Raw genomic sequence first — 24,902 nt, 5'->3', positions numbered from 1 at the left:
TTACATCACCTGTGCATCCCTGATTTTCTCTATAGCTACAGCAACAAGTATCCATGGGAACATCCTTTATGTCTGACTGTAGAAATGATCAATAGAATTGTTCTCTCCCGCACAAAACTGTAAGAGCTCAGAAGAGCAAAATGGAATAACCTTTCCTAGCACGGCATCTACATAGCATGTTGAAACTGACTGATGCTCACCTACAGCACACATATACATATGTTTCTGACAGTTTAAAAAAAAACAAAAACAAAAAACACTAACATTTCACTGTGAAGAACTTGTCAGCCATGTAGTAAGCAATTACTCAGGCTACAGGAATGAAAAGGTAAAAGGTAATAATCCTGTAGAGAAATCCTCTGGAGAAAGGAATGAAACCTCAATAATGCAAGGCCCCCGGTTCACACAGGTTTTCCCTGCAACTGACTTCCAACATAGTTAACTACTGTTATCTGCATACTTAACAACAGCAATTTAATCTTCATAAACCGTTAATCATTATAAAATAACTTAATGCCCTTTAAAATCCACATACAGAATTTTGTGAATGAATCAAATCCTTCATGCCGGTTTGGGTTTATTCACAAGATTCTACCTGGAAGGAATCAGAATAAGTGGTTCTGTGGTTGACACTCACTTTTGGCTCTCTCATTCTTTCGGGAGGGTCTCCAGCGAATGCATGACTTGTGCTCATCCAGGTAATAGAAGCGGACCAACCCTTTGGAACCACCACGGAGTTTGATCATTTGGGTACCAGCCTGCATGGAGCTCATACATCTTTCCACTGAAGAGAGAAATGAAGTAATATCAGTATGTCAGACTTTGTTTCCTTTAAAAGTCACCTTCACAGGAAGAAAACATACGAACAACATACAGTTGTAACAATAAATAACAAAAACATACAATATAAATCACTACAGGAAAAACAAGCCCTGTTTCATGCTTTTTGTTACAAAGATGCTCTAATCTCTGTTCATTATTTGTGGTTCAATAGCACTACTATCTTTTTGGACTTCTAGCGGTTGGTATGTGTTTGTGGAGGAGTGGGAGTATTTTAGCATGTGAGGATGAAAGGAAGTTGGAGGAATTGAGTCATTTGAGTATTTTTATACGTGGAGGAGCTTTGTCTGAAGATCAATGACTGAAGTCCAGAATGGTTCTGGGTGACATCACACGGCTCTGGCTTAAGCCCATCTGTTTATAGACATCCTACAGGCAGCATCACACCACTGCCAAGGTCTGCACCGTTACCTGATCTGGGCAGGATGCATCCTGGTCATATGCTTCAGAACAACTGCTTTTCCAAACACTGAATGGAAAGGCAAATAGATTTCAGAGTCCTGTCTTCAGGGCCTTGGAGCATGCAACATGTTTCTGAGCCTACAGAAACCCTTCAGTACAGGTACACTGTAAGAGCAAGCTGTTCCCTTAAAATCTCATTGAACCAAAGCAGCATCCCCAAGTGCCAACAGAAGACTCCCACACCCACCAAAGGTTCAGCACTGCAAATCCATAGAGAGAGAACGACTGTTTCACTTAATAATAACTCTACAGAAATGACACTACAGCTACAGCTGGCTCTTTGATAGATAAACCCAATCTCCATCTTCTCCTGTCAGGAATATCAGTTCCAGTTCAGACAAGAGACATCAAATCTTAAAATCAACATATAAATAATACATAATGCATACATATATCTCTACATATCCAGTACAAGGGATCTTTCTCAAACTACTGTGGAAGCTTAAGAATTTTGTCACTGCATACCTGAATAAATAAAATAGCCTTACTAGAGTCCAGTGGCCTACTCTGGAACAAGACAACAGGACTGTCCTAAATATTTATTTTGAAGACTGAAAACCAATCAAATATTGCACAAAAAAATTCAGAATTCTGGCAACCAAGACCAGAGAGCAAACCTAGCATTCTGCGGGCATGGAGGACAACGTTTCGAAAGTTCACACGTGACAAAGTGAACAGCATTACATTTGCACTTTGAGGGGAATGAGAAGAGATTAATAATGAAAATATAACTGTAAGGTTCTTGAAGTCTAAAAAGCATCCTGGCAACAGATCAAAGTAACTGCAAAATAACACAGGACTAGGGCTGTGTCTCACCACACCACTGCTAGAAAAGTTGTCGCTAAACAAGATTTAAAAATAAAAGCTCAGATGACCCTGCCTTCAGCAATGGAGCGGCAGGCATGCAGTCCATATCTTACCAAAACGGCCAATTTTCCACCGTGGAGAAGCTACGATGCTGCCACCAACCCAGAAAAATTCTTCAGCCAGGCGGGCAACTGAAAACTTATTCTGAAGCAAAGGGCTTCCCGTGGCATCCATGGCTGAGACAAAGGGCAGCTTCCAATCAAAACGCAAACACTGCAGGCCTTAGCAGAGATTAAAATTTGTAGTTGCAAACTTTTGATGTAAGTTATAGAAATATTATTAAGAAAAACACTTCAAGGTAATTGATGATCTCCAAAGTCCAGCGGTATTCTTCGGGCTGTTACAGAAAGAGCAGTTTAACAGTAAATTCAGGCCTCCTCCTGTGCTGATTTAAACTACTCAAATAGCAGCAAAATCTTTCTCATTCTGTACGATGTTTCTATGTGTCTGGTTTGGAGGACAGATATGTTTCAGTTCAGCATTTTAAAACAGACAAATGAAAGAAACTGAGGCAAAATGGCATGAAGGCGATTCCATTTACAGACAGAAGGATCTTCTGACAACGTTCTTTTCCGGTGCTACGTTCCCAGCTGCAGAGCACCCAAGACAATACACCAGCTCACAGCTGTTGGCTTTCTCCATGCTGCTTTCTTCTGACAGCGAGAGTTACGTAGCAGGACCTCTTTTGCACATTTGATGGCACGCAGATTTGCAAGCGCTCCTGCTGATGGCTTTACTTGCTCTTCAACAACAAACAGCAATTCCCATTGCAGTAAATAAGAGCAATGTCAGTAGCACAATCCATCCCCCCAAGTCACCCTTGCCTTTCACTGTGAATCTGGTGAGGTGTTAAGCTCTTCAGTCTCCTTCCATTTCAGGGAAAAAAAAAAAAGAAAGGAATGACCCCTTTTTCTTCTCACACAGCTCTTCAAAATATCGTTGTAGAAATCTTCATCTTTTCTTAGAAGGTTCTCCTCAGTATTTTAGTGAGAATATTTCTCTTCAGGCAGGAAAAACTAGATACGCTGAAAACACAGCAACATGTTTGCTTGAAATCCTAAATCCCCCGTATGCACTAATCCTAAAGCTGTGGTTCTGCCCTATCCAGTCAAGGGATTTAGGTGACACGTTACAGCCGTAGAAAAATAAGAAGGTTAAAAAAAAGTACTTTTTTTTTTTTCCTTAGTTAGCAGCATGTTTTCATCTCACAATCTGTGTGGTTGTGTCTTTGCAAAATGAGACAACCCCACAGAAGATGCTTTCCTATGAAACAAGTCAGCCAGCTACACTGTACAGAACAAACGCTGTTCACAGAAACATGGAACAGAGCGCATGAAAAGTGGCAGAGATAAAAGCAGGTAAGTATTAATTTTTAAAAAGCACTAAGTTACTATCTCATTCCCTTTGAAGTGCATCCAATAAACCCCAAATACAGAAATCTGTCATTTATGTTATCACAACCTCTTAATCTACACTAAGTACAATATACAATTGCTCTTGCCATCTGTGATCTGCACAAGAAACACAACATGCTTCTAGCTTGATGAACTAAGCACAAGTGTCCATTTAAAACGTACTCATTAAGTACTTCCCACTCCTCCTTTCACAGTTTGCAAAAGCTTTACAGCAGATAATTCTAGAGATGACTGATTCTCAAGCACGTTGTTTATTTCACTGACTGTACAGCTATCTTATAGAGGGCTGGCCTCAGATTTATTCAGAAATGAAAACCAAAGCGAGTCTGGGCTGTGGGTAAAGGACAGCAACACGCCTGTATATACCCTTGCTGCTTTCTTCTACTTGCTCAAATGCTTCAGCAACAGCCTTCCATTCTCCTCACATGTCTTTCAAGAAAAATTTAGTGAGATACCTCCAAGCCAATCACTCCTATAAAAAGCTAAGACACGTACATCTACACAACTGAAAAGCGTGAAGCTACAGGCAAGAACTCCCAAAATACTGCTCTAAAGATCCTAATTCCCTTTTCATGAGAAGCCAGCCCCAGCATGGCCGGATCAGAGAAATGTAAGCTTAATTACATGCTCTGCCCTACACTTCCCTGAATTTCTTAAATAAAGGAGCAAATGTCTTTGGATAGTTTCCCTGCTACAGATTATCAGATCTCCACTTGCAAAATGGGGAATGCACCTCACAAGGGAAGAGGAAATTGAGCCCTAAGGTCCTTAACTATAAGGAGACAGAGTTAAGGTAACTTCTGCAGCAAACCAAAAATGCCAATATACCAATTTCATAGTTGAGAACTAGAATTCTGCACAAGCCAGATTTGCATGTGGATTTGTTTTCATTTCAGTACAGAAAATTCCTGTTTTTTATAATACTAGAAAAGAGAAATTCTCTCAGTGTTCAAGTTAAAGTCAAATTTATATTCTAAAACCCACCAAGAAGAGGTTAATTCAGATCCTTTTGGTTGACATCTCTCCATCCTTCAGGCCTAATGTTCACAAATGGAGAAAAATAATATCTTTTTAAAAGTCCTATGTCCTGTCTGTGGCTAGATACCAGGTAAGTGTAGGGGAAAGAAGCAGAAAATAACAAAGGGTTAAACGTGACTTAATCTCTCCCCCAACTCTTAAGCTACTGAGCTGAGTACTTAGGATATAAGCCTATTGAAATGGGTTTCTATTCTTGCCCCACTTGACATCCTCAGAAAAATCTTGCTCACCTGATAAAACGTGCAGATTAAAGACTTCCTCCCAAGGCACTCAAAAAAAGTTATTATTCTCCAGGTGTACCAAAGGCTTTTCATGGCTCAAAAAGATTTAAAACCGAACATTATTTGAGTCTGCAGGCTGCCCTGTGGCTGTTCTAAAAGTGGGATTCAGAAGACATGAAGAACAATGCAGGAATGTCAAAGGTCTTGTCAAAGAACATGCTCACTGCCACAAAGGGGCAGAGAAGTCAGTCTGCATCACACAGAGAAAGAACATCTTGCAGAAGATACAGGAACACAGCACGGATGGTTTGGAAGAGAGGAGTGAGTAAAATGAACATCTTCCTGAAGTAAATGGGTTGAGGATTAATGCAATCCATCAGGACGGGTGGATTCATTTCCAATGCATGTTTTAATGTTGAAGCAAGGGAAAAGTGCTAAAAATTTCATTTAACTTGAGGGGAAACAGATAAAGCCCTCAGTAGAAAAGAAAAAACTAAAAATTTGAGTGCAAGAATTTTTAATAGCTAGTCCAGATTCTGATCTCTCTTGTGCCTTCTGTACATCAAGGTTCAAGCATAAAACAGAAGAGAAGTAATACAAGAGGTAAATTAGGCTCTGAGCATAACAAGAAGTTTGTGTGTGACACATCTGCATTTCAGCTGAAGACAGCACAGAAGATATTTCAGGTGTACACAGTGAACTAGTTTTCAAACTATAAATATATTTTCAATGTATTAGTTGTTAGAGTACTAATACAATGTATTAGTGTTGCCAGAGTATTGAACGTTACAGAGCTGGTACTGTAACAGGTCTGTAAATCCTCCAGGATTAGATTTGTCACTTCACAGCTACGCACTGTTTATCCTTGCATGAACACACTTCACACTACAGACCCACTTTACCAGATTAACAAACTAACCTCATGCACAAGGCTGATTCTACAATACTTAGAAAGACATGGGCAGCAATTACTGACACATACACGGATGCTAATACAGGTATCACTATTTCCTATTTCCCACACATGGAAATCTTGCTCCTAGTGGCTGCAGAACAAAAAGAAAATGATTGCCAACCTGCAGTAGGAGTAATAAGATAAAAGGAGGAAACAAAAGGTTTTGATGTCAGCTGGCACACAGCCATTATCTGCACTGTCTTTCTCCCCCACTTTTCTCCTTGCCTTTGTACTTTCTGCTGTAAACAGCAGTCAAAAAGCCCAGAAAACCTGCAGAAATTACAGCTACCACTAAATCTTAGTTATCTCTGCATAAGATACCACTGCCTACAGACTTCATATAAATTAGTAAACCTGTCTCTGTCATTTGAAGCACTAAATGCTGAGATGCTTCAAAAGCAAAATAATAAAAGCATACAACTGGCTGAAATGCACATCACTTAGTACAGCTTAGAAATACATGTGAATAACAGTACAGGCACAGAAAACAAGATACATGAACAGCAGGAGCACAGCAATCTTCCCTTGAGCTGAAGTTACAAAGCTCCTTCAATACTGCTAAATGCATAATTTATGTTTTTTGGTTTTTTTTTTCCCCCCACAAGGATACTGCTTCCTAGTGGTCTAAAGCAGCATGATCTAGACAGCAAGACCTGCAAACTGAGTTTCAGTTTCCCTTCAGCTGGATATATTTGATTTTGGGCTTCTGTAACTATGTACTCTTTTAAGGTTGCATCTGCATGGACAACATGAGCGTTCCCCAAGAAGAGGGACACAGCAAGCATACGCTGACAGAATCATAGACAATACTGCTATAATTCCTATGTTTGTCTGGCAACTGAAGCCTGCATTAGTTATATTAAGAACTCACTAAAGCAATTCCTTTTGAAAGGTTCTACTAATTTCCAAAGAAGGAAAAACATGAGATCCACACTGAGCTACAACCCAACTTCCTGCGGTCACCCAACCACAAATGCGTGGTGCAGAAGGCCAGAGCACCAGCTGCACCACAACATTATCCCAGCAGCACATAAGCTGCCTTTTCCTTAATTCTAACACAGCAACCCCACTGACCTTTGGCACAGACCCGGCTCCAGCCTCCCACAGACATGAGGGCCATCTGGCCACAGCTCCGAGCGCAGTAATCCTCGGGCAGATTACAGCCTGCAGCGTGCCCGTGGCAGGTGGGAACAGCGCTGTTTACCAGCTTCTGCTTCTCACCCGCCTTGCTTCAAAGCTGAATATTGCTGTAGTGGCCCTGAACCGACTCAAGTTATTAAGTGTTACAGAAATACAACTCTGTTCAGTATGCATCAATTCACAAGGCCGCTGAAACCTCTGGGAGAGACACCAGTGGCGGCCACACAGCACGTAGCAGAGCATCTTGCAGCACTGGCAGCCACAGAGGGCAAGCCATGAAACAGCTGCTTCAGCTAAGAAACCCCAAACACGATTGCTGCTAGGGCTTTCCAATGCATTATTAAAATAAACTGATCCTGAAATCACTTCAATTACTTTATTCACGTGAATCAATATTTGTGGAACTGAGGCCAGCTAGGAACAGCACCAACGTAATCCTGACAATGAGGCAATCTCCTTCCATGATGCTTAGCTCCCTTGAGCTCATCAGAAAAATTTGATGCAATTATTCTAATTAAATGAGAATTAGCCTTGTGATTTGAGTCTTCAAGTAGGGCTGATTCTTAATGAATTGAGATTTTGTGTCACATTTTATCAGTGAACAGTAGAAATATTAATAACCTTCTTCCATTTAAAACATGTACCATTTCTGAAATATTTCTGCAGTTGTTGCCTGTAGTGATTAAAATATAATAACAATGTCCTATAAATTCTATTCAGAATCCTGCTAGCACTTTCGGAAAGGAAATTCAATGTCCACGTTATCTTCAGTAAAAAGTTTCAGGAACCATTTGACTCTTTTTACTTGTAAAGCTGTAATAATGACATTTTACACACGTACAGACAGATGTCACCATAAAACAAAGATTTTAAGTTTCATCTGAAGATGAATGAATAGATTCTAAATGTTTATCTAAGGTCAACCTTATTACCAACAATTACAAGAAAATGTCCCTATACAATTACAGAAGTAAGATCTTAAACTCTTTATATTTAAAGATCTAAAGATCTTTCAGCGCTTTACCATCTGTTCAGTGACACTGGTCAAAAACACCAAAAGGGAGATGAAGGCAGGTTGGGGGAAGATACCCATCAGTATCACTGAGCACTTTCTTATGTTCCTCCTTGTAAGAAAACACCGAGCTCATGTTCATGCCTTGTTAACATTTTAATTGGTGACTGTTTGTGATACTGAAATGAACAGCTAAAGAAATCATTGTTATCTGAAGGTATGCCACAGTTTACAGCACGCAGTTCATCATGTGTTCTGAACAGAAGAGAGCACGATGCGCTGAGCTGCAAAGACAGAAACACGATTTGAAAGTGATGCAGTGCACTGACATTTCCAGTAGTGCCTGTTACTGCAGTGCACAGGCTGCGTTCTACAGGCTAAATAAAGCTAACACTCTTTTATGTGAGATCTCTGCTCCAAGTTCCACTTCAATTAAGTTGAAGTTGGTTTTTGTTACTGCTTTTGTGTTGCAGTACTGTTTTTTTTTTTTCCAAACATTTGTGACAGAATTACTTGAAAAGCATATTGATTCATCAGTTTCTCATCTTCCTCTCAAAAATATATCACTCCACAGAACCTAGCACCTGTAAACCTTAGAAGCTAACTGTAAGTCTTTTTGCAGGCTTGAAAGATGATCATAATTATGTTTTGTCTTCAAGCAGGAGCCACCTGCTGTAATTCCCAAAGGACAAGATTAAATCCAGTATGTACGGAAGCACAGGCTGGTGAGCTGAAGTCCATCACAAGATCAGTGGCTGCAAGCTGGATTTTTTTTTTAGTCTTCGATTCAGTAGTTACAAAAACACATAGGAAGCAAAGGAATTGCTTCTGGGCTCTTGTGGAAAAAGCATTTATATTTTTTGCTATGGTCTCCCCTATCCACTCCAGTTTGAAACAAAGCAGTGCGCCAGATTCACTTCCCTCTGGGGTTTGGAACCTGAAGACAGGCAGCAGGTATCTGAAGGCTGGTAAAGTCAGCTTGCAGGCTGAACTCTGGAGATGTGCTCTCTCTCTCAGGCCACATCATGCCACAAAACATTGCTGCTCTCTGCCACCAAATGCCTCGAGCTCTGCAGAGAGCAGCGCTGCCATCGCCCTTTGCCCTGCACACAGAGGAGGCAGGGGCTGAGTAGAGGTAACTTCCCCACCAGATTAGAACCCAACAGAGCAGGCAACACGCTGAACCCTGACAGAACACACTGTACCAGATTATTCTTGGGCTGTTGGCTAAATGTTTTACCCAATCTCATGAAAACAGCTGTAACACAAAATGCCTTTAGCAGCACCTGTGAAAGCACTCTCTCTCTCAAAACACCTGAGCTCCATACCAGACCCCTGATGCTGAAATCATTGTGCCATCTGGGCCACAATTAACAACGCGTTCAGTTCTAGATACAGTTTGCAATGTCACTTGCTGTGAAAGTTTTTACTAGCATCTTCCAGCCCTTGGTGTCAGAAAACATGCTAAATTTAAGGGCTTTATGTGGCCAAGCAGGATCTGAAATCCTCTGGGTTTTAAGATCCCTTTTAAATGCAAAGAACTATGCAGGATGCATTTTTCCATTGCAGTATAAAAACAATAGCTTAGGGACTTTCTAAAGCACTGAAAGGAAATTGCATATACATCATAACAACAGCTCACTCAATGTCTTACCGTAGAGAAAAAATGCTTTTGATTTATACCAAGATTGATACATTCTCATAGCAGTCCTTATTTGCAACCCTAAAATTAGACAAGAGTTCACAGCAGTTAAACATACCTTTAAAATGTTATGCTCTTCCTCTCAGAAGCTAGACATTCATCATATCCTCCACTACATTAATTGGATAAAATAAACCATACCAAGAAAAAGATAGTTAGACATAGACTATTTTCTTCTTTGTTTCCCCCTCTAAATCTATCAGCTCTTGTGTAATGAACGCATCTCTGTGGCAAAAAAAATACATGCACTTAAGTGCAGGCCCACAAGACCAGCTGCACTGCCACAGTTATACTTGAGGGAGAGGAGAATGGCGTCTCCTCCAAGACCACCAATGAGCTGGAAGGTAAACACCCTTTAAAAACAAAGCCTATTAAGTGGCCTTGCATGTACCTTCAGCTCATGGAACCTCTGCTCTTTCAAGTTATCCCATTTCTCTTCAGCTTGCTTCCACCACCTGGCTTAGAACGACACCATCTGGCAGAAACACAAAGTTGGTGAATATCCTTGAATCATACAGGTGAATTAACCCTTGTGTCAAGTCTTACAGCACATTTCAAGTGTTTTGTTACATAAATAACTATTCATAGAATCATACAATCATCACAGAACACTAAACTCTTAAATGTGTCCCACTGTTGCAATTCTTTACACATCTCAGAGTAACACACTGGTTAAGACTTCCCCACTCTTCTGATGCATATTGTGAATCTTCCCTTATTTACCTGAATTGTCTGCATGGCGCTTATAATCACTGAAACTGTCACAGACTATAAACATTTTCTTGTTTTTTATATTGCCTTCATTAATAAAGCACATCATTGCTAACGCAGTTATAATAGGCAGAAAAACAAGGTCCATTTCTATTTTTGTGGCTCTGGGCAGCCTGGTCTTGTGGTTGGCAACCCTGCACACAGCAAGGGAGTTGAAACTAAATGATCACGGTGGTCCTTTTCAACCCAGGCCATTCTATGATTCTATGATTTATAACATAAGATTTTCCAGGAGGCATTCTATAGACTTTTTACTCTAATTACAATTCTGCTGTGTAATGAGACTTCCAAATCAATTTCCTTTCATTGTCACATCCTTCCTTCAGATATTGGAAGAGTATTTGCTGCAGTGATGAGCAGGTACAGCCACGCCTGCCTGCGTTACCTTTTCTCACCTCCTGAGCTAATAGCATCACTTCAGCTTCTGCTGGTACGAGAGTAATAATAAATGGAGGAGTCAAAACAGAATTAAAGGCTATCAGGTTCTAGCACCCAAGCATCAAATTAGATCTAAAGACTATAACTGTTTTACTTAGGGAAAGGTTTAATATAGATATGAATTTTTGAGCAAGTGCTCTAAAAGAAAAGCAAACTTCAGTGAGTGCCTTCAGCAGATACAGCAAGATATTCGTGAACGTGTCACAAAATATTCTGCTAGCTGAACACACATGGAGGCAGAGCTACTGATCTGCTTTCCCACTGACATGAAGGTGCTGATAGAACACAGAGCCACTGAGCACACGCAAGCCATCGCTCCTGTTGTGTAACTACTGTACAGCCACATGCCTAATAGGCACAGAACACAAAATGCCCACAGACAAGCAAGCAGATATTTGACTCAATTAAAATACACCATAGCGAAGGATATGATCCTAAATAAATCAACTAGAAGATAAAGCTTTAGAAAAATAAAAATGGTGCTTTTGAGAGCTGGTCTTGAATTGCTATAATTTCTTAAGAAGCCAGAGGTATTTCATCCATTTTTGAGTTGCAGGTAACTTTTGCACACTGTAAGAAAAGGTTGAGGCAGTTCACAGAGAGGAGCGGGGTGCTGAACTCACCCCTGCTATAACTCCACTGGGGACAAATTGAACCCAAACAGTTTCTGCGCACTCATTTAATGGGTGTAAAGAATCTGTATCTAATTAGAAGCAAATCACCTATTAAAAGAAACCATAAAACAATACAGTTGACTCACAACTACTCTGAGCTTCTTTTTTCTCTTCTAATGTGGTAGCAGAAGGTCTGTGGTTAAAAATAGAAAGCCTTTCTTTCTGGTGACAGCTTGCTACTTAAGTGAGCAGAAAAGGGACATAAATATACCTGGTGCCTCCCTTGCACTCATGCAGGAAGAAGCAGCCATTCGAAATACATGCATTATTCAAGGTTTGGAGGTAATAGGAGGCAAAGGTATGGAACAGCAAACGCTGCCTTAAGAAACTGCTACGTATTTGTTTTAAGGGTTGAAGTTTGAATAAAAACAAAATAAGCCACCAAAAAAGCTCACTAAACTCTATTTTTCTCCATAGTCTAACTCACTATAGAAGTGGTTAAAGGTGATATTAAGGTGGTTAAAATAACATTTCTTCTTACCTTTATCTGGGCTGAGGCATTTAATGGTGCTTGTATCATCCATATTCCAGTGAGAGAATCAAGTGAATGAAAAACCAGGGGAAGAAGCAAAGACCATATGCACATCACTGATATCTCAAAAGCCTCTTTTAAATAATAAAAAAAAAATATTGCAGGTGGGTCTTTAATGCAACATCAGGAAGTTCCTAAGGATGCTTGCTGCTTTTGGTCTGAGCAAGCTCATTTTTTATTCTCTGTATAGCAGTGTATCAGGAGCTGCTGACAGGTAGAAACCAGCACAGGAGCTAAATGAATGTTACCAGCCTTTCACTGCAACTCAAGTGTTCAGCCACCTGGGATAATCTTTATTAACTCTTTGTTTCCCTACTCTCAGACAGAATTGTAAGCATGTGTTTTGTTCCTCCCTCCTTCAAGAAAGAGCTCTCAGAAATGGCTATGGATGTTAGGAAATAAGTAGAAGGATAATCCACTTGTCATCCCGAGGGATGATTTTCATTCAGTAGGCAACAAACAGTAATGGGGTGCTAATTCATTCAAGAAAGAAAAAAACTCATTCTGATTTCAGAGCTGCCCCTGTGTTCATACAGCATCCTGCATCCTGCTAAGGTATCTTCCCGTGCTTGTTTAGGTTGAGAAATCAAGTCTGCAGTTACTGATTAAAAACATGCAAGCTGTTGTTTTTGGACTTGCAATTCCTTTTCTTAGCAAGAAAACATTGAATGAATTTGCAGGAAAAGCTTAATGCAGAATTATGAAAAATGGCTCACAAAAGATGCACATTACATTATATGGTGTCCCAAAATACAATACACAAGAGTGTAAAGCCTTCAGGTCTGCCTAAATTCCAGAGAATTTCAGCAACTTAGCATGGCAGTGCTGCCTGGAAGTCCCGAACACATAGTTCCTGTCTGTACTACATGTAATTCAAATACACAGGATAAGAAAATATGTGCCTCTGAGAACCTGAAATCCAAGTAAACAAGACTGGCAAACAAATAAAACAAATAGTTTCTTTAGGTAAGAAAAACTGATGGATGGGAGCAAGGAATGTATGAGAGTGCTCTGCCCTAATGTGTTGCAGTCTGCTGCAGAACCCTGCAGCCCTTCACCCCTAACAGACACTGCTGCCTCAATCTGCCAACAGCAAGCAAAGTGAATTCATTTCTGCTCTTTCACGTTGCTGTGCTGCCTTATAGCAATTTCAAGCTCTAATCTCAATTTACTGAAGAACCTGATTTGCTGTGTAGTGCTTTTACATTCACCTTTCTCCCATCTGATTCAGTCCTTCCGCATAAGAAATGTCACGGCTTGTTCATAGTTTCCAGTTGATACAGCAGACTGTCCTGCTAAGTTTTGATGTTATCTTATCTTTACACCTTGGGCACCCACCAGCATTCCAGACAGATCAATACCATGCAAGATCCGACATGAAAACCCTACTTTCACTTAGGCATGAATTCATTGTCCTAAGCATCTCACGATCTGAGGATTTGGCCCAAGCCTATTTTCAGCAAAACATCATCCTGTTTACTTGCTCTTTTGCAACACTACCTATATCCCCTGAGATGTTATTTCCTGAGCAACTCAGTTCTGATGCACTTCAGGAGCACTTATTCCAAGAGCCTCACGAGGCACAGGCACTGTGTATTTACTCCAAACCCTTTTAATTCCCATTATATCTGCTACAGTTTTAATACATGCTAATAAGGGCAATTACTGAGGACCCTTGCTGCTGTACTGCACTATGCAAACTCAAGCTGACTGAATGCACTGGGGCAGAAGGCACAAAGAACCTGCAGCCATCGTCACGATGACATTTTACACACAAAGAAGCCATGTGCTGTGTAATAGGTTGAGGTTTGGCAGACAGTCCTCCGAGCCTTTGAAAAAAAGATGATCATTTCTCATGGAGTCTGCTCCACTACTGATCCACCACACCAGTCACTGCAGGGTAAACAGCAGCAAGTCTCTACCCAGAAAGCAGCACAGATATCACTCACCAGTAAATGATTTGCTATTAAAATGCATCAATCCTCAGGAAAAGCAAGTCAAAAACTAGATTAAATTGGAATATTTTAAAGGCAAAATATGTGCAGCAGCCGTTTGTATTCTGAATGCACACATCAAATCCTCTCAGGATTTACCCTTTCTTCAGTGTTTTCCATAAAAAACACTTATGAGGGACATCACATTCAATTCTCCTGTGCTTATGGGGGAAGCTGTTTGCCAGTAATGGAAATGATATTACTTAAAACAAAATACTAAGAAAATAAGCACTTATCTTTCAAAGCGAACATATTTCAATGTGACAATTATTCTTGAAGTCCGCAAGAAAGCCAGCTTGAAAATGAATGATGACTATCAATCAGCATCCATTGATAAGAGAAAAACCTGATGAAATTCTGGTCTGACTCACATGAATTACCTTCCAACACCCCCCAACAGGTGTTACAAAATACCTCACTTTAAAACCTCATTCACTGATAAAGCACTCAATTTTAATCAACATTTGTCACGTTTCCTTTTTTTTTTTTTTTTAATTAAAAGTATTTAACTATCCAGATGTGGGACTTCGATACAATAGCTAAATCCTGATGTTGAATATAATACCTATTTAAGAAAATGCTTTACCTCCAGGAGGCTTTCGCTAAGCAGTTAAAACAGAATCACAGAGCAAACATCAGAAAAAATTTGAATGCATCCAACCTCCAAATTTTTCTATTAAAAACAAAAATGTTTTAACATTAAAGATGATCTCACAGTAACTAAGATGAAGTATAAAACAAGAGATTTCTACATGAAAAGCCAGGCAAAAATGGCTTGCACACCCAGAAGCACCAACATGACAAGGAAAGGTCAGTGCACTTGGATGTGGAAAGCACACTGCCAGCATGGCAGAAGCTGAAGGCAGATGTGACTGCCAGCCAGGGTGACCGCATGCGGGCACAACAAAGGTAGCTGGAAAATACAGCCCGTCACAGCGCAACGAACACAAAGAGAAGTCAGTTATACCCACGAGAGCAAGGATCTTCTACGGAACTTCTGCCAGCACAATACTCGGCTCTCATTGAAAGCCATCAAACTCCATGCCAGAGTTCCATATAGCACAATTCATTGCATCACTTCAAGGCCTTCCATAAATCAACTTCAACACATGTGGGTGTCAGAGTTCTTAAGTTTTTGTTCCCATAGCTACGAATGTACTTTACCACAGAAGAAACAGCAGGTGGCTAAGAAACAGAACAAAATCACCATTCTTTTTACATATGAAGAGCTGGGACGTTTCAAATAAAGGTTTTATTGCCAAATGTTTACAGGCAGTTACAAAGACTGACACAATCAGATCAGCAAACTATGGAATCCACACATATATTACTGAGTCAACAGTAAGTTCACCAACACACAGCAAAGCAATTCCAGCCTCGTGCTGATGATGCCACGGCGTTGCACAATTCATTTTTTCTTTAATTTTTTTAATTAGGAAAACACATTTTCCTTGATTTTCTTGTACTACCCATCTATTCTTCTCTGAGAACAGCAAACCTAAAAAAATCCCGGTATCTGCCAGCTTACCAAATACTCATTCATTTCATGTCCTATATTAGTTCCTCACAGGTAATAATCTTCCCCCTCTGGCGCTGTTGGTAAGGCAACAATATTATCTTTTTCTCTAATCATTCTCTACTTGTTCTTAATCTGGAACAGATTTGATTTGCAGTTTCCCTCATCCCCCTCGATGTCTGGGAGCAGGCTGCTAAGGGCACGATGCGGCGCTCTGCACATCTCTATCAAAACCAAATCAAAGGTTTTGAACAGCTTGTGCCCACACCAAAATGTAATCAACATGGCTTGAGTGCTGCAAAACCTATACTTTCACCTTGTGCTATTTTAGTACCAGTTTTAAAGGGCACTGACCACTGAAACACCCAATCCAGAAACTTCTGCTGTTATGTTCAACTTTGGCTGCATAGAAGTAGGTCACACCGTTTTTCCTGCTTGTTGTGCCTTTCGGCAGAACAAAGCTCTCTTTCCTAAGAGCATCCACAGTCTCAGACAAATGCACTGGTTATAAATGCACTGCATCTTCAAAGCCACCAACCCCACTTTGATAAAGCTGACTCCTGGAAAACACAGATACAATTACTGCAACTTTTATTTTTAGATTACGCTTTTGCTCAATTCACAGATTCTTTTCTACTTTCGAGTTACTCTTGTATTATAATAGCACAATAGGACAGTAATAGCACAGTCCTCTTACAAACTAACCTTCCACGCTAAAAAGAACAGGGCATGGTCTCAGGAAACAAACAAACAAACACATTTTTTAACTCCAGATGTTGAAATGGTGTTATTATACTTGTTCTTGAAGGGAAAATTCTATAAACATTAGATAAAACTTGAAAATTTGTTTGATTACGTTCAGTCCTTGCTATCATTTTCCTGCAGTCTGTTGGGTTTTTTTGTTCTGTTTTTTGGTTTTTTTTTTTTACTGATGAAAAAAAAACCAAAAAACCTGCACAAGTTCAGTCTATTCTCATTACTGATTAATTAAACAACATTCTGAGAAGCACTCCTTCCTTAACCGCAGGGCAGCAACTTGGGAAGCTGGACCTCTGCTGCCCTGCAGATCCTTACCAGGTGCTGTGCTGCAGCACACTCCATAACATTCTGCTGCACCCCAGTCAAACGTGAAATGCAAGAGTTTAATCAAAAACCACTGAAAACCTATAAAATCAGAATTATACATTGCTGTATAGTAGAAGTGGAATAGCAGAAGCACGCAGACTGCACCTCCCGGCCATATATCTCAGAATGCTATAGGATTCTCTGGTCAAAAGCATCACTACAAAATCTTTCTAGAGCCTACGTGGCTTACTACTAGCCAGTAACTTTCAGACAGTAGTAAATCCCTGCATTGTCCACACTTTCAGTAGAAAAGTGACAGCGTTACACTAACTATGCAGCCTCCAGCAGCTTCTCAGAACCCTTGGCTGGGCCAGCAGAGGCAGACAGATACTGCAGAGGAAATGCAAAGGATGAAAGCACAGGCTGAAGTGAAATGCTGAGACAGAGTGGAGAAATACTACGTGAGCAGCTAGCAGGGATAGAACTCTATCAGCATCAGATCAGCAGATCTGTGTTCCTGTGGGTTTGAGACTAGCTGGTGTTTCCAAGTAAGAAAATGAACTAGTAACCTAATGCACAATCTTTCCATAATTGGTTCTGACAGCAAAGATCACTTGCAACAGTAGCTACGGTGGGCTTACTGTTCTGCCCTTTCAAATGTACTGTATTCCTGTGTTTCAGAGTTCAAGAGGTAAAATCTCGGTAGAAAATAGCAATAGAGCACTGGGAAGGCTGTCCTGCCTGAGCCGTTTCAGCTTTTTTCACTACAGCACGTCCTGAATAAATGGTACACACAGCTTCTTCTACTGTTTAGTTGTTGTTCTAATTCCAAGATGAGAAGAACTTCACTACTTTATTGAGCAAATTTTCTTCAAAGACCCACAAATCAACTTGGCCATTCAGGGTTTTTGGTGAATTTGTATTTTTCCAAGACAATCTGTATCAGTTAGCTTATATCTAACCAAGGGAGAAAAGCAATAGAGAAAGAAGGAAAAGAGCAGTTCAAGCAACTCTCAGGGTCTTAGAAAGCTTTAAGAACTGAAGTTGCCAACCACAGTGAGCCAGAACAGATGAATTCTCAACCACTTGGTTGGAAAGCACACTTCACAATGTTACAACCTCAGCAACACACATATCTATAAGCCTATATGATGCATTTCCATTTCCTGTAGTGTCCTATAAACAAGTTTCCAGCATGTTTTCAGGGTTGTGGGTAAGAATCTGGGAGCGAGAGACACAATCATCTGCTCCACCTGGTTTGAGCAAAAACATTTACACTTTTTGCAGGAGATGAAAATCTACAGCTGCTTGAGTGCCAGCTGCAGGCAGATACAAGGCTCAGGCTGTTTTCCACTGGAATGTGTGCTTTAAAGACATTAAGAGGAAAAAAAAAAAGAAACACCTGTGACTTGTTCTTCCTCTGTGCTTCAGACATCCCTTCCAGTTTTAATGATTAAAGTGAAATGTGTTATGCCTTGCTGTACAATCACTTTCAAAGCAGCATCATTAAATATCTGACAAACTACAGTGAGCCCATATTCAACAAAAAACAACCTTTGGGTGTGACCATGCATACGCCTCATCTCCAACCATAGGTGTTTCTGAAATGCACTGAGTCTGTATAAACTGTTCCCAGGCAAACCTCGACCTGCCCTTAGGAATCAGATAGAGGGAAGGAGTTGCATTTGAAGTATTCCTAAGTCCATATTTGATGAGGGGAAAAAAAGGAAAGTGAAATATTTTTATTCACCCAGAAAGAAGTCACAGCCAAGACAAAATGCACAAACAGCAACACTTCTATTGTTCATATAAGAATCACTGCTGCTATCCTGGAGGGGTGGCGATGATGTTTCTAAGTCACAAGGGGCAGATACCCATCATTCGACTTCAACTACAGACTTGAGGGAGATGGGCAGTCAAGTCTTCATGCTGTCACCTTCCACACCATCTAAGCCACCTAGTTTCTCTGCCAGGTTCTAAGAGATTCATGCCAGTACATGTATACATAAGCACTGCTTTTCAGACACAGGAAGAAACCCTACTTCCCATTTACTTTACAAGGACTTCATAACCTAAAACTTCTGAAGATTGCATTAGCCACCTACCTGTATCTGGGAATGCAAATAATTTAAAACTCCATCTAACTTTAAAGTACAGATTTTTAAGCTCCCGCCTTTAGGCAAATTGCAAAGTATTCAGTTACCAGGCAAATGAACTCTATATATTCTTTTAAAAGCTATATCAACTGAAATTCAAATACACATTAATGAAAACCAAGTCAAACTTTGCTGCAACAGCTGTATTAGCAACTTTAGAATTGTAACACTAATACCCACAAACTTGGAATTGTTTGACTGTCTCCCCATTGGCTTATGGCTTGCTCTTCAAATCTTAAGGGGGAAGAACAGCATAAGTAGTACAAAAAAAATCATTTCAGAAGCAACTTCATCTACTGCCACAATCACACCTTTCTAATACAATCCTAAAGAGGAAGAGGTGTGTACACAGCATTTCTTATCACTTGAGGGGTAGGTATCTCTGATCTTAGCGCACAACGGGACTGTATTCACCATCAAAAACAAACTGCAGTCTGAGAAACAGCTCAGGGACATAGGCATACCTGAAAGGCCTGCTTTCCCACACATTCTATGCTACTGAAAGTGTTCCTTTGAGTATACACAGCACTGAACAGGAAATTAGGTTTTATTCCTGGTTGTGCTGCTAATGTGAGGATAGCTGCCCTTCCCAGCAGCTCTGCTGCTGCTTCCTTCCAGCCACACCTCTCTGTCTTCCCCAGTGAGGAGCTCCATCTCATCTGCTGCACTGTGGACCTGGTTATTACAGATGCATTCATGTAACGCCTTGAGATAGCTCACAGATTAACGGTAAATGACCTCAGATGCCTTCATTTCTCCACATAATCCTTTTTTTTCTCCACTTAAAATATAAATGCAATGAGATTCTTGCTTGAATGCAGCCCAGCCCAATTTCTTTACTTCATTTTTATTCTGGTGGTAATGGAACGGAGCATGTTTACAGCTCCCTTCGCTGTGCCTGCCTGCGTTACTGCTTTTGACATACTTTTACCCTAGCAGCCTATTATCTGCAAAGCTCCGTATCCTAAGAAGCTAATGTCAGCATTATTTCAGTGCTGTGGAGAAGGAGCAAAACAACTACAACCAAAAAAGGATAATGACTGCCAGAAACATATGAATTGTCCTTATAAGCAACTAAAAGACTTCATAATAAACTGCATCTTCATCATATGCTGGGGATAAGACACAAGATACCCGAAGTCAGGAATGGAGCAACAACAGAACAAGTTAATCTTTTCATTTTTCAGAAAAGAGAGCAGACAGAACACACAACAGATACAAAATTCAATAGGCAGTATTTGGAAGCCAAGTCTATTCTGAGCTAATTTTCTTTGCAGCGTTAAAATCTGCAATTCATTTCATCACACCTATGACCTCAACTCCTGAACAGTTTTCATGATGTGTTGAAAAAATGCACAGTGAGGTGGTCTCAATTATAAATTAATAATGGGAGACAACACGTATACACATATGAAAGTAGCTGTGTTGCACTCAGCTCAATTTTTTCAAGCAAACTGAAAAAGGGAAACGCACTGCTTTGTAAAAGCACCAAGAAAGTGAAGCATTCATGCTTTGTTAAACTTTCCAGACACTTGAGGCTGTTTAAAATTACAATGCATGTTAAATATGAGCAGACTTATCATCCACGTGTTCTGAATGTAATGAACGTTTCACAGTCCTGCACTTTTTACTGAAACACAAAACCTGCCCAAACAGTAAACGCATGTATGCCTTGCATAGAACTACCAAAAAAGCCCTTAGCCATTTAAATATTCTGAAGTAACAAGTAACACCTAATGTTAAATATATAGCTTTTTTTTGTTGATGATTTTATAACTTCAATTACCCACAACAGTGGTTAGAGTGACACAGGCTCCCCACGGGAGGAGTCTGAGAGTCAGAGGAACTCTGGACACTCTGCACTGGAAATTCTTGAATAAAAAGTTTCATCCCTGCTGAAAAAAATATAGGAAATTTTAACAAAGATAACATCTACAACTACTTGTAACAGAGGGAGGGACTTTGAGCAAGAAGTCTCAGCACATTCTGCTGTCACAGAAATAGAAATGTATACTGCAGCAGATCCTATGGGGACAAGGCTGCAAGTTCTAGAGAGAGAGTATGAATGAACACCCAAAATAAGATATCCAAATCCTACCTGAAAACGTAGGGCTTGTTTCTTTACTTCCATGCATTACTTCTGCAATATTGCAAATTACCCTGAATAATGGCACACAATTAAAGAGGTCACTGAAGGCAAATAACAAATCCTGGGTACTCCACCTTAAATGCTCTTTTTTGCCATCAGCTCAACTCTTACTGCTCCTATTTTTAAACAGGTTTCAAACTGGAGACCTATGAGAGGAGTGGGGAACAGACCCTTCTGCAGAAATGCCATCAAGAAGGGGCCAATAACCTAAGCTCTAGATTTTTTTTCCTTTTATTTTTTTTTTCCCTACAGCTTGTTTACTGGATTGTTAAACATTCTGGCAGCAAATGGAAGGGGGTGGGGAGGAAGACGAGCTGCCACATTTCTAAAATTAGCATCTACTGCCTCTGAGAAGCCTGTGGAGATTTAAAAAATTAGGTTTCTCTGCAAGATGCAGACGGACGTGGAGTTTAAGCTGAGTTACACAGTTAATATCTTACGCTCTGTTTTACACCAGAAAACTACTTCACTGTTCTTTCCCCTGTGCTCTTAGCTGTCGTTCAGACTATTACCACAAAACATAAAGTACATTTACACAAAGTAATTGTGTTCATTTGTCCCATCACCCTGAAGCAGCTGCGAAACATCTTCCACTGGAGCTTGCCTGCAAAGTCACACACCATTCTGTAGGACAGGTCACCCCCACTGCGCCGCCACAAGGGAGCTGTGAGGCTCCCAGCACACAGCGTGTTGCCCTGCATGGTGGCCAGTCCTCAGGTGCCCACTGTGCCCTGCTCAGAGACAGCACTGTATCCTCTGCTGGTTTCTAACAGGTAAATATTCCTACCAGGAGCTGCTGCAGTTAATAACTGCTGTAATACACACGCACACACAGATACGGCCATCGCAGTACTAATTCTAATTCTGAAGAATTACATAAAGCAATGCTGATTTTAAATAAACATACTGCCATTAGAGCAGAATTTAAAATGACATTTGGTATTTGTTATTTATTAATAAAACCCAATCCTCTGTTAATACACAAAAAATATTACTTTCTTATCTCCAGAAGCAGAAATAATATCTTTATAAAACCAAGCTATACGAAGATTGCTCTTTGCAGGAACTCTTTTAAGTGGCAAGCAACATTCATATCAATTAAATGGTAAAATGCAGATCACAGCTTTCAAGCAAATTAAAACTGTATTAGCAGTAAATCACTTTTCAGCTCATTTCCCCAAGCAACAGTTCTGAGGGTCTGGCAGTTCTTGTCTGCTGTGCAGCACATGGCACGCAGCTCAGGCTTGCCTATGGTTCTTCAAGATGCTCCCTGTGGGGGTCAGCATCTGCCCGTGGTGCCCACGCCCTCAAGGCTTTCTGGACAGAGAAAATGACAGCAGCCCAGCCAGACCCAGTCCGTGGCTCCCATCTTCAGGCCACCAGCAAAGGTCAGTTGCTGCTGTTACCCAAATCTCAAAGTGGTCAGACCTGGTAAGGTCACTTCCCCACAAGAGCCAGCCACACAGCATATTTCAGCCCTCCAAACCTTTGCATTCTATTATCAGCCTCCTGAATTACTCAACCTGCTGAGAACTTAGTCACAAAACAATTCTGTCTGAGCCTTTTATCTTCATATCTGTTTGGAGGATGCATACATGTTGAAGGAAATATTTATTTCTTTGTATAGAGATATTCATTTCCTTGTATAAACTCAAGAAGATCTCAGAAGACAAAAGGAACTCTCTCTAAACTTGCTCCCAAGAGCCACTGACAGGGAAAAGTACTGAAAAATATTAATAACTTCATACAGCAGCACAACAAACAGACGCTGCCGTGGAGTGTGGCATTTTATCATGTTGAATGACAGAATGAGAACATATTTTTTTCTCTCCAGACTTTGTGCACAGCCAACTTGTCCTGTAGCTTTGACCATGCAGCAGCAGCAGCTTTGAAAGGAAGAAACTTAACGTCCTCAATTTTGGTTTAAATGTGACTGCACTTAATGGTGCTCATCACGATGCATAACATGTTAGGCAGAGTAACAGTGACCCACTGCTGCCGTGGGTTCTCAAAGGACAGTGAGCATCACTTCCAAACAGATCTCTAAAAATTTAGCAAACAGGGAAAATGCAGGATGCTGAGGCTGCTGAAGAACACACAGAGGAAGAACATTCCAACAGTTCTTGCCGTAGCTGCAGACTTGGAAAAAAAAAAAAACAAAAAAAAAACATGGAATCTGCTTTTGTCCTGATAACTTTGCATTAACCACACTGACCTCTACACTAGAAGCTATGTATTAAAATACTGTTGTGTTGTAGATCCTTTTCAGAACAAGACAACTTTGCAGGAGTAAAATAAGTAAAAGAACAAGCACAACTAAGCCAGCTGAAGTCCCACTCCTCTCCCAGTTCTTTAGCCAAAGAGCTATTCCAATAGCAATTCCAGCTCTTTCTCTAGAAGTATGAGGAGAATTAGGCTAGCTAAATAACTCAGTTTGCCATGTGTAAAACAGAAGGCAGCAATTTTATACCTTAAAGCACCATTAACATTCTGAAGCCTGTGAGATGCTCTCAACTAGTTTTATAGGCTGTATTGCAACTAACCCAAGTCAAACACATACTAGGAATAGTTTTACTCCTCATCTGCTTTACATGCAGTACTGCCACGAGCTTTCCTACAGCACCTTGTGGCAGCACAGCTTTCCCTGCGACCTCACACAAACCTACAACCACCCCACAGGCAAACATATTTTTTGTTCTATGAATGGGAATACGTAGAGTTTCCCATGGCACTTTCACAGCCTTTGAGTGAGACTGGCCTTTTGAAGAGGATAAACCCTGTGGGTTGACTACAGCCTGCTTTGCATTCACAAGCTTGACATAAAAGAATATCCTGGTAACAACATGAAGCAGCTGCTCTTGGTCTGAAATGTCCTATTAATTTGAATTTTAATTTGAAATGAAAAACAAGAAAATCTAACTTTCTGTAACTTTTCATGTTTGGTGGAGCTTATAGATCCAATGTAGGTGGCTTCATTCAAGTACCCCTGGTCATCTCTAGTTTAGATTTTCACTACAAAACCCTGCTGCATGTTGGAACCACCTTCAGATTTCACTGAAGATGTCAACAAAAAACAGTCTTTTCAAGTACATCCTCACTAGAGATAGAAACATCTGCATAATCTCAAACCAAAACCCAATATGCAAAGAAGAGCATTCAACAAGCATTACTTCATGTCTCATCACATCCTAAGCATTGTGTTGTCCTACAATTATCACAGAGATGCTGCAAGTTTTAACGTCACACAGGAATTCAGGGCAAATAAGTCTCCAATATCCATATCTCTACATATACGACAGCTACATTGCATGCAGCAGCACTGTTCTCAGCACCCAACATGCCTGCTCTGTCACGTGCACCTCAGGGCCCAGTTCTGTTCACCAGGGAGCTGAGCATCCCTAAAGGTGACCAAAATCCTTCTCTTTTAAGAGCAGCCTGTGCTCCCAACAACCCAGCAAATTTAGTCTGCCCTCACCATCCACAGACCGTGGTTTGTTCCCTCTTGGTAATAAATTATTAACATCCCCCTATACACATCTGTTACTCAAATCACCAGCTAAATAATATATGAATAAATGAAGAGATTCCTCTTAGGGGAGAGAACTGTGGGGGACTAAACTTTGAATGATGTGCTACAGCAGCATGCATCAAAGCTTTACTATCAGGTTTGACCCCAGATGGCTTTTATTTTTTAAAAAGAGCTAGAACTAAACTTTTATGAACACAAATGGCTAAACAGCAGTTTGCCCAGGAAATTCATGGGGGAAATACACAGCAAGAATGAAACCTTAAATTAAGTAAACCAGGAGAAGCAAAGGCCATCAAAAGATCTTTTTTCTTTTTTTTTTTTTTTTTTTTTCTTTTCTTTTTTTAATCATTCTTAGCTGTGGCTGAAGTCCACAAATGAATTGTTAATGCATTTCTGGTGAAAACTGTCAATTCCCATTAACAAATC

General features: G+C 40.3%; 1 protein-coding gene across 2 annotated transcripts in view; it reads right to left on the bottom strand.

The window, feature by feature from the left end:
• The window catches only part of PLCH2 (phospholipase C eta 2), a gene marked incomplete at both ends in the record, with an annotated part of 65,094 nt that overhangs the window by 29,010 nt on the left and 11,182 nt on the right, over nt 1-24,902 (bottom strand). Inside the window, 2 exons of one of the 2 annotated variants that reach the window (XM_079545476.1) lie at nt 638-784; nt 2,223-2,343. In XM_079545476.1, the coding sequence (XP_079401602.1) occupies nt 638-784; nt 2,223-2,343 (268 nt within the window). Of the gene's footprint in view, nt 1-637; nt 785-2,222; nt 2,344-24,902 lie in introns of those variants that run through there. The other variant, XM_079545477.1, reaches the window with a different exon arrangement.

The sequence above is a fragment of the Tetrao urogallus genome, assembly GCF_951394365.1.
Source record: "Tetrao urogallus genome assembly, chromosome: 21".
NCBI lineage: Eukaryota > Metazoa > Chordata > Aves > Galliformes > Phasianidae > Tetrao > Tetrao urogallus.
This window is presented reverse-complemented; position numbering and strand designations above follow the sequence as displayed.